A 10,735-nucleotide genomic window follows, 5' to 3' on the forward strand; every position below is an offset into this window, starting at 1 on the left:
AAATGAGTCCTCGATCAAAGCCACGCCTAAAGTTCCATCTGTTTCAAATTGGATTCCAGCTGATAAGAACACCCATATTGTCACCAACACAAATGTTACTACTAGGTTGATGTTAAGATTTCTTTTTCCCTAGAATATAGTCCACACAAGATTGAGTACGGGTAAGTGGGGCACTGTCGCAGGGGCGAGACCCCCGGGTGGGCACACAGCACAGTGAACATGGGGTGACCAGAGAGTGTGGCATCCGGCCAAGATTTCTCGATGAGGCTACTCACTCCATCACTGTCCATGTTCCCTAATATTGGAACTGACCACGCCTCATGGCAGATCTATCTCTGTATGGCATTAAAACATGTCACTGGCGGGGCGCCTGGGTGGCTCAGTCGGTTAAGCAGCCGACTTCGGCTCAGGTCACGATCTCGAGGTCCGTGAGTTCGAGCCCCGCGTCGGGCTCTGTGCTGACAGCTCAGAGCCTGGAGCCTGTTTCAGATTCTGTGTCTCCCTCTCTCTCTGCCCCTCCCCTGTTCATGCTCTGTCTCTCTCTGTCTCAAAAATAAATAAACGTTAAAAAAAATCAAAAAAATAAAAAATAAAAAAAAACATGTCACTGGCAAAAAAAAAAAAAAAGGTTGGGAATTTTTCTCTGAAATGGTCAATTTATAGAAGTTAGATTCATTTGTTTCTGCTTGTTTATCATTTTATGGCTTGCTGCCTTTCAGTTTTTATTTTTCTCTTACATTTAAAATATTTAAGGGGCGCCTGGGTGGCGCAGTCGGTTAAGCGTCCGACTTCAGCCGGGTCACGATCTCGCGGTCCGTGAGTTCGAGCCCCGCGTCAGGCTCTGGGCTGATGGCTCGGAGCCTGGAGCCTGTTTCCGATTCTGTGTCTCCCTCTCTCTCTGCCCCTCCCCCGTTCATGCTCTGTCTCTCTCTGTCCCAAAAATAAATAAAAAACGTTGAAAAAAAAAATAAATAAAATATTTAAGATATGAACTGGTTCGAAACTTAAAATTGCATGAAAACCTGCGCCCACCAATTTGTTGCCTGCACACCTGCGTTCCTCGCGGTAGATCACTAACTCACTGATGTGTGCTCCTTCCTGAGTGTCTTCTCACGGGTTCCTGCGTACGTGCTCATGGCCGTCCTTTCCCACGCAGAAGTTAGCACGTCACGGCAGATGCTGGAAACCTCCCCGCGTCCATTTAGAGAATTTACAGGAAGGAGTTTTCACAGACTTCACCACCTACAGAGAAGCCATTCCCCTTCGCCTTCTGTTACCTGAACCTAGTTTGTTCAGAGATGTCTTCTGGGTGTGAAATTCACCCCGATGCCCCCCTGTTAGATCCCAGGGGCGACTATGCCATTCAGGGGCTTCGTGCTGATGCGTGGGGTGTCCTGGGTGGCTGTGTGCATTGACGCCGGGCCGGCTGACCCATCGGGCAGGTGGATCAGGAGGCGTACCTGGTGCCTGCCCCCTGCGCGGTCGTAGGGGTGAACTGGCCATCTGTGAACGCAGGGCAGGGAGGAGCCCCTTGGTGCCGTGCAAGGGCACTATTCCTGGTAGGGCTTTCTGTCACTGTGCTGTCTCTGCCAGTGTCTGTCAGGTGTGACGTAATGGAGCTGCCCACTGCTGACCTTCTGTCCCTGAAGCACCTGTCTGTCCCCTCCTGATGCTGATGGCCGGGCCGGGGAGCAGGCGGGGGCTCTGCACCTATCGGTCTGTCTGTCTGCCTGTCTGCCTGGCGGAGGGACCTGTCTACTTTTTCTCTGGTCTTCTTCGATTTATTTTGGACGCTTGCATTTGCTGTGGAAGTCATCCATTTGGGGTTTCAAGTATATGAGGCTAGAATCAAATAGCCAAGTCCCTTATGATTCTTTTAATAAAATTTCTCTTGATCTGTGGTCATTGATTGTTCTGGAGTTTGTGGCTTTTCCCAGCTATTTCTGACAGGTGAGCTAACTGAACGGGTGCAGCCTCACCCTGCCCTCACTGTGGGGCGCAGGCACCTTGATTTTCCTCACTTTAATGCTTTCTAACTTGAGTTGATTGTAGATTCATTTATTTTAGCTTCCTTTTTTTTCTTTTTTTTTTAATTTTTTTTAACGTTTATTTATTTTTGAGACAGAGAGAGACAGAGCATGAATGGGGGAGGGGCAGAGAGAGGGAGACACAGCATCCGAAGCAGGCTCCAGGCTCTGAGCCATCAGCCCTGAGCCCGACGCGGGGCTCGAACTCACGGACCGCGAGATCGTGACCTGAGCTGAAGTCGGACGCTTCACCGACTGAGCCACCCAGGCGCCCCTTAGCTTCTTTTACCTAACTACCGTAAGGATTAAGGACTCCTCCTGGCCCATCGATTCTGATACTTCGCGCATATTTGACAAATTTTGCACAAGCATGTTCTCCTGTTTTGTTGATGAGAAACCTGCCCCCCCCCCCCAGATGCTGCCCGGGTCCCACCCCCCAGAAGTGCCAGCAGAGCCCGTGTCCCCACACACTCCCAATGACACACTTCGAGGAGCAGAGGTCATGCGGCTTTATTTAGAATCCTCAGAGAGCAGGTGCCCGGCCCCCAAGCACAGGGACCAGGAAGGAGGAAGGGGATGGGACCAGGTCTCTGGCTTCCTCTTTGAGAGGACAAGGAGACGTCTGCCTTCTGGAGGAGGGGACGGAAAGGTCTGCTTGCTCCTGTGTGGGAGGTGAGCAATGAGGTCATGAACACAGACGAAGGCAGAGCAGCGTGCTGCTGGGGACAGGGGACCGGGGGGGGGGGGGGCCAAGGACATCCCCCTTAGTAATGTGGCACCAGGCCTGCAACTTCTCAGTCTTCAATGCCACCCACCCACGACCCAACCCCCTCCCTGTCCAGTTCCCCCCCGACCTCCTTCAAACAACAACCTGACCCCCAAAGAAAGCACGAGGTCCCAGAGTGGGGCACATGCCTGGACCTAAGAGGCTCTAGGACAGAGCCGGGCATTTGACTGGCATTGCCAGCCCGGCCCCCGCGGTCAGCAGGAGAGACGCCGGGTTCCAGCCATTCCCGCAGAGGGGCCAGGGCCCAACAGAGGGGAGCTGGGGGTCCCCCGGGACGCCCCCCACCCGTGCACGTGCCCAGGACGTGGGGGCAGGGCTGCTACGTTACCCCAGGAGGCGGGTCGGGCAGGAGCTCACCTACCTAGATGCGGCACTGCTCTGCGGGAGGAGAGAGAGTCGGGGAGAGAGGTCACAGGTCGCCGGGGCAGCCCTGGGCCCAGAGGGGTGGGAGGGGGACCCCGCCTCAGGGGCTCTGCACCCCCTCCCCAACCCGGGAATGGGGACCAATGATGAAGGATGACCATCTGATTTCACTCATATGTGGAATCTAAAAAACAAAACAAATGAAGAAACAAACCGCGAAGCAAAACACGAAGTCATAAATACAGAGAACAAACTGGTGGGCCCCAGAGAGGGGGAGGCGGGAGGGAGTTGGGCAGAAGAGGGGAAGGGGGTTGAGCTGTGCCAACTTCCGGTTATAAAATAAATAAGTCACGGGCTGGGAAGTACGGGTAATACAGCCCATAATCCTGTAATAACCCCGTGCCGTGACAGGTGGTGGTGAGCATTCTGTAGGGTACAGCTGCTGGATCACGACAGTGTAGCCCTGAACCTAATAGCATTATGTCAACTGTTCCTCAACTAAACATTTTTTACAAAGTTTGTTCCAGTTTTCCTTTTAGCCAATATTGGTAATCGATCTTTTTCTAGAAATGTTCCGTTCCATCTATATTTTAAAAACTTAAGGGGCGCCTGGGTGGCTCAGTCGGTTAAGCGTCCCGACTTCGGCTCAGTTTGTGATCTCGCGGTCCGTGGGTTCGAGCCCCGCGTCGGGCTCTGTGCTGACAGCTCGGAGCCTGGAGCCTGCTTCGGATTCTGTGTCGCCCTCTCTCTGACCCTCCCCTGTTCACACTGTGTCTCTCTCTGTCTCAAAAATAAATAAACATTAAAAAATAATAGTAATAAATAAATAAATGAAAACTTAATATCATACATAAATTGTCATGTATATATAACATTTATATATAACTGGGCATATATATAAACGTGTATATATTGTTATATGTAAACTTTGTTATTTGAAAATCCCTGTTTCTGTGGCTCTGTACGTTAAAGTCAGTGGAAAACAAGTTTCTTTCCACCTCTGCTGCCTTCGCCCAGACCACGACCCGGGGGAAATCTCTGTCGTATCATCCGGGGCAGAGCCACGCACTCACAGGCACGTGACGCTTGAGGCCCCAGGACTTCCCGGTGGTAGCGATCGTCCTCAAGTTCCTGAAAGACGACCTGGAGGGTCACGGGCCGCACTTTTCAAAGAGAATGCAATTGGATCGGAAAGTAACTTACTGATGGTTTTCTGTCAATATTGACTAGGTGACGTGACCAGCGAGTTTTCATTTCTCGTCGTTTGTGGAGTTTGGGTGCTGCCCCGCGGCGTGAACTGGCAGGCTGCCCCTGTGCCCTCTGATCTCCTTCCTCAGGTTGAAAAGAGCCCCCCATCATGTGTGCTGGTCCCCAGATGTGATGGGCTGTTCAGGTGCAGAAGCCCGAACCCCGCCCCAGCCTGCGCCTCACCCCCCCCCCCCCATCCCCACTCATCCCCAGACACGCAAGGCCAGGAAAGAACCAGGCAGACTGTTCCCTGCTTTATTTCTTTATTGCTGGAGGGGGAGGGGCTCAGAGCAGGAGACCCCAGGCTGGGCCCCCCCCCCCCAGGAGCCTGGGGGCTGGACGAACAGGTCCGACAGGTCCGGTCCCTCCTGAGTCCCTGACAGGGCTGGAAGGGGTGTCATCCTCTCTGGGCCCTGAAACGGACCAGGGCTCCCCTGTGATTCCCGGGGAGCCTGTCGGACCCTCGCCGGCCCCTCCCAGCCTGGGGGTGAGGGACGGCCTCTCCACCTCAGGCTGAGTGCTGGTCACCCCACGCCCTTGCCCAGAAGAGCCCATGGGGACGTCCGCGTGGGGGCTCGACCGGGATACAGGAACGACATCCCACAAAGGCCATTCGAGAGAGTGGACACACAGCCAGCCCGGCCCCTGCGGTCAGCAGGAGAGACGCCGGGTTCCAGCCATTCCCGCAGAGGGGCCGGGGCCCGACGGAGGGGAGCTGGGGGTCCCCCGGGACGCCCCCCACCCGTGCACGTGCCCAGGATGTGGGGGCAGGGCTGCTACGTTACCCCAGGAGGCGGGTCGGGCAGGAACTCACCTACCTAGACGCGGCACTGCTCTGCGGGAGGAGAGAGAGCCGGGGGGAGAGGTCACAGGTCGCCGGGACAGCCCTGGGCCCAGAGGGGTGGGAGGGGGACCCCGCCCCAGGGGCTCTGCACCCCCTCCCCCGGGGGCCCGGGGAATGGGGGCCACCGTGGGAGACGGACGCGCCCCGGGCTCATGGCTGCCCGACGGGTGAGCCGCACGCAGGGTGAGAGCAGGGACGCGGGGTGTGGAGGCGGTCACCTGCCACCCGGGTCGGGTCAAAGAAGAGGCGGACGTGCACGGGCAGAGTCTGGAGGGCTCTGTCGAACTTCTCCATGACCTCGTCGTCGGCCTTCAGGGTCCTGGCTGTGGGGGGCGGTGGGTCAGTCCCTGGGCCGCGGGGCTTTGACGGCCTCGGGGAGCCCCGTCCAGGGAGCCAGAGCAGAAAGCACACACTGGCTTCCTGAGGTCAGCCCCCGGGGTGGCCTCCGGGGCTCAGCCCCCCTGCCCTCCGGGGTCCCCGCCCCGCCCTCCCAGGACGGCGCGGGGGCCCTGCAGGGACACGAGGCCAGGGTCCCCGTCCCCGGGCGGCTGGGGCTCGCCCGCAGGGCTGACGTGCTGGCCGAGAACGCGTCTCTAACCGCACACAAAGTGCTTCATTCAGGCAAAGGGGCCACGTCTCAGCCTCCTGCTGCCGGATCTTACCGGCTTGCGTTCCGCTCAGAACTTGACAGGTTTAATGGTGCTTTTGTGGAACATCACCCCCAACCAAAGCTTCTACTCAGCAGTCATCCTCTGGCCGAGGCAGGAACACTAAGCCCAGCCCCTCGGCCTGGATCCTGGATCCCCGATTCCCGAGGCAATGTCAGGGGACTTGGCCCCCACCGGGGGTCCTCAGCCCCCGCCCCCACACGCAGGGGGACCCGGGCCTGCTCAGTGACGTACTCAGGCACTGGCACACGAGGTTCTGCCCGGGGGCGTCGGTGTTCTCCAGGCAGAGGAACAGGTAGTTCTCGTAGTCGGTGTCCAGCACGATGACCTCGTTCTCATCCAGATCTGGGGAGAGGAGAAGAGCCAAAGGGGAGACGAAGTCCTGTCCAGCGGGAGCCCCCTACGGGTGTGGTTCCTTGTCCTGCAGCCCCCAGGGTGCTGCCCACGTGGAAGCGTGGCCATCGGCAGCAGGAAGTGGAAAGTGGGGAGCACAGGGCCGGGTGTGTCCCCTAGGCCAGGCGTGTCACGGGTCAGGTGGCGGGGACAGAACAGTCAGACGCGCACACAGCGGTAGGAGCTGTGCCCGGGGCTGTGAGCAAGAGAGCTCCCGACCAAGCACTCAGGCTTGGCAGGGAGGGGCCGGAGGTAGGGGTGAGGTGGGGGTGAGGCATGAAGGAAGGAGAGAGAGGAGGAGGGTCAGGGTGGCCCAGAGCAAATCTTCAGCGTGAGAGAAAAATCGAATTTGCCGACCGAAAACCCACAAGAAGTTTCTGTGCCTCCTTTGTTTAAATTTTAGCACTTAGCTCTCCATTTGTGGTTTTTTATAGTTCACAAAAGCCCCTAAATGTTGCAGTTAGTGGTAGAGAATTCGGTAGAAGATCCTTAAACACCCCCCCCCCGCCCCCACTCCAGCAGGGTCCAGGAGCTCAGCTGTGCACTGACCGCAGTCGTGGGGCCGGAAGCTCTCCCTGCCCCGGTTCTGTGGTCGGGCTGGGTAACCGGGCCTGAAAGGCTCATGGCTCCGGGCGTGGCCAGGCCCACGGGTCAGCACCCCACCGGCCACTCCCGGCAGCCCCGACAGTGGGACCAGACCGGCACTCTCCCACCTCGTCCCCGCCTGCAAGGACAGCCACCACCCAAGGACAGTTGTGACCAGCCTTGCAACTCGCACCCGGCCCTCGGGGACACTTACAGTTGATGTTGAACTTGGCCGCACACTCCGTTTTCTCTGCTAAGACCTTCTTCTCAACACACCTGTTGTCCTCCCTAAAAGGTGGTAACACTGAACTTGAGTTGTCCTCTCTGATCCCTCATGGCAGGAACCGCCCAGGCCCCCAGGGCCCCAGCCCCCAGCTGACCGGCCGGCCTCCACTCGGGCCTCTCTGCGCACTGCCCTGAGGCCGCCCTGTGTGGTCGCCCGTCGGCCCGGAGCCCTGGGCGGGGGCTCCGAGGCCACCGGGGACCACCCACACGGAGCCAGCTCCCGTCAGGACCCTGCCCGCCCGCCCGCCCTGGGCCCAGGCCCTCGCCGGCCCCCAGCCCGGGGGCCTCGGTCACCCACCATTTGCGCAGAATGATCTCCAGGTTGTCCCCGGGCGTGGGTCTCAGCTCCTGGACGTACACTCTCAGAGGGGCGGTCTCCGAGTCCAGGAGGGAGATGTCGCTGGCCGCCATGGCCACGGAGTGCCACGTCCCAGCCACCTGGGGAGGGGGCCTGAGCTGCCATCGGGGGCGGGGAGGCGGCCCCGGCCCCACAACGGGCTCTCCCTCCCGCCCCGGCCGGGGGCCCGGTCTAAGTGGGGTGGCAGCCAGTGAGCTCTGGGCGACCCCCCCGCCACCGACCAGACGCCCCTCTGGGAGCCCCCACACTTGAAATAACATCTTGGGTTCCCAGGCGGCTTTAAAGGACAGGTCGTACGAGTTCAGTGGAACCATCTGGACCTTGGGCAAGCGAGGGAAAGCCGCCCTGAGGACGGGGAGCAGGTTGGGGGGGTGTCCCAGCGTCCTGGCTTCCACCCACGCTCTTCAGGCGGCCGAGGCCCCGCCCCCCGCCCACCCTGCAGCTCACCGCCCCACCCCCCCAGCCGTCCTCAGACCTTCTGCAGGTCTAGGCCGTCCATGGTCAGGGGGACGGTGGCGGCCTGGAGGCCACACACGAGGGCCAGGCCCAGGACGAGCGGGAGGCACTTCATGGCTGCGGCTGTGGTGGCGCTGAGCTCCCGGGACTGAGGAAGGCCAGGCCGCGGGCTCGGGCCCTTATACGGGGGCCGGGGGCCTGCGAGCCATGTGGTTCCCCGAATCCCCCGTGGCTCATCCCCAGGCCCTCAGGGGGCTTCCTCCACCCGCACAATGGGAGGCCTTCTTCCTGCGGAGCGAGCGGGAACGGGACGGTCCCTGTGTCCCTGGACGGTTCCTGGTAGGCCCCCGAGGGGGCAGGGTCCGGGGTGTGGGTCCAGGCTGGTCGCCAGTATCGGGAACACTTCCTGGGTCGTGCTCTCTGAGGACAGCTGAGACTGCTGCCTCTGTGCTCCCCAGCTCTGTGCCATTTGGCAGCCGGGACCCAGGCAGCACCCCCATTGGGAACCCGGGGTCACCACGTTGTGTCCAAACGACCTTGACAACTTCACCCTGGAACGACCTCCCTTTTGTGTCCCCAGCAGCATCTGGGTGACTGCCACCCGCACAGAGGCTTGTCAGTGGGCACAACCACAGAGACGGGTCTCCCTGTCCCCGGTCACCCACTCAGCTACCAGGAAGGAGATTCTAATGCAGATATGACCCCAGTGTCTTCTCTGTAAGACAGAAGGGATGGCCCTGGAGCTTGTGCATTTTGGGGGAAGCAGTTCTGGACCTAGAGGGCTCCCTGAAATCTCCTGGAGAACTTTTCAAGACGGTGCTAGTCCTGGGCCCATCCAGACCCACCGAGGCAGGGATGGCCCCGCCTTGCCCGTGTGCGAGACGACCCCCAGATGTGGACACGGGTACGGGCGGCCACTGAGGCGTGCTCACGCGTGGTAACTACCACGTGTGGTCACAGCACATTGCTTTGTTTAAAATACCACGCTAGCAGAGTGCAGTCTCTTCTCATTACAGAGGCCAGGGAGGCATGTCTGGGGTTGGCCCTGGAATGTTCCGCCAGAGACAGAAGGAAAGTGACAGGTCTGTCTGTGGAGCCCGGACAGCTGTGAAGCTGAGTGTAGGGTCCAGGGGGCTCACCCGCCACCCAGTCTTCTCCACACACGTGAGTGTTTATAACATTTTAAATAAAAATGCAACCCACGATCACTCCTACGTGACCGGCTGGTGAGTATTCACTGAGAGGACAGAGTCCCCAGATCAAAATGGATTCCGGTCCCCAGGGTCCTGTCACTTCTCACTCTGGTCCCTGAGCTCTGGCAGCTCCAAACCCCTTCCCTGATCCCTGGTTCTGGCCAACCCCATCTCCGCACAGCCACCCAGTCCCCTGTGTCCCCACCCGGTGGCTCAGCTCACGCAGGAGGGTGCCCTGTGCACACCAGACAAGGCGGCTCAGGAGGCGACTCTGTGCGCAGGGACCTGGGCCAGCCCGGGGACCCGAGGCAGGGGCTGTTCTCAAGTCTAAAGGGGGGGCTTTGCCAAAGGAGACAATTCAGCCCGAGATGCAGCCCTGGGCCTCTGGGGGTGAGTGTGTCCGTGTGTGTGTGTGTGTGTGTGTGTGTGTGTGTGTGTGTCTGCCGGGAGCCAGAGCAGTGGGTAGCTCACCTCAGTGACCCCTGTGGCCACAGTCCAGCGTCCGGAGGCCCAGGGCAGCCTGCTGACCGGGCTCTTGCGAGGGTGGGGATGGGGGGGCGTCCCCACCTGCCCGCTGCCCCCGTTCCCGCACATTCTCAAGCCTGATTATCCGGATCCAGTGAATTCTGTGAGCTGCAGTCATCTGATTGAATTTGATTTCCGCCTCGGTTACCTGGCTTGTTCCTGGCGTCTATGCTCAATCACCCCGATCGGCCCAGATGCTCACAGGATGAACGTGGCCCCCACGGCGGCTGCACCCCACGGTCTGTACCAGAGCCGGCGTCCGGGGCCGGGGCTGTCAGGACACAGGGAAATAAAACGTGAAGGGCGACGGAAGGTGGGCAAACCTCACCTGACCCAGAACATCCGCCCACAGGGGCTCCCATGAGTCCACACGCGCGCGTGGTCACAGCAGCACCGGCCACACCCGCGGACACACGCCACGGCGGGGGGAGCCTCGGAAACGTCACGGTGCGCCACGTGCGAGAAGCCAGACACGAGAGGCCGCCCGCGGAATGATTCCTCGCCTACGAAGGTCGGGGACAGAGCGCAGATCCAGGGTGTCGGGGCTCGGGGAGGGGGGCTGGGGTCCCCTTTGGGGCGATGAACACATTCTGTGACCAGAGACAGGTGGTGGCTGCACAGCATCGTGAGTGTCCCAAATGCCACTGGATTGTTCATTTCCATGGCTCATTTTATGTTGTGTGACTGTCACCTCAATAAAAGACCAAGGACGAAATCCGTCTGTCTGGACTTGCGAGATGGAGTGGCAGGTGCACTGGGGCAGTGATGGAGAATTTTCCAGAATTCTCCAGAATTTTCCAGAACGGAGCGCAGACATCAGTGCTCAGGCCGGGTGTAAGAGGAGGACTCTGCCTCCGAGCAGCCACTGCTGAGGACCAGCAGGAGGAGCCATAGGTGCAGAGCATCTGCGGGGGGCTGGAGGGAAGGTGTGGGTCAGGGAGCAGGGGGGCCCCACGGGAAGTGCAGTTTACAGGACTCCGTGAAGGTCTCGCTCTTCCGCCCC

At 59.6% G+C, this 10,735-nt stretch overlaps 1 protein-coding gene across 2 annotated transcripts; it reads right to left on the bottom strand.

The window, feature by feature from the left end:
- Positions 1–2,526: 2,526 nt before the first annotated feature.
- Positions 2,527–9,802, bottom strand: LOC145713090 (beta-lactoglobulin-1). Of its 2 annotated transcripts, none has more exons than XM_081791073.1 (7): positions 9,679–9,802; positions 7,499–7,638; positions 7,130–7,203; positions 6,172–6,282; positions 5,488–5,592; positions 3,176–3,192; positions 2,527–2,688 (listed from the first exon to the last, which is right to left on the bottom strand). In XM_081791073.1, exons 1-6 carry the CDS (start codon positions 9,799–9,801, stop codon positions 3,176–3,178), a joined length of 570 nt encoding a protein of 189 aa, XP_081647199.1. In that variant the 5' UTR covers position 9,802; the 3' UTR covers positions 2,527–2,688. The 2 variants fall into 2 exon arrangements, with proteins under 2 accessions (XP_081647199.1, XP_081647200.1); XM_081791074.1 differs by lacking the exons at positions 3,176–3,192; positions 9,679–9,802 and adding exons at positions 5,244–5,260; positions 8,034–8,129.
- Positions 9,803–10,735: the final 933 nt, after the last annotated feature.

This window comes from Panthera onca, chromosome D4, assembly GCF_046562875.1.
Source record: "Panthera onca isolate mPanOnc1 chromosome D4, mPanOnc1 haplotype 2, whole genome shotgun sequence".
In the NCBI taxonomy this organism is placed as follows: domain Eukaryota; kingdom Metazoa; phylum Chordata; class Mammalia; order Carnivora; family Felidae; genus Panthera; species Panthera onca.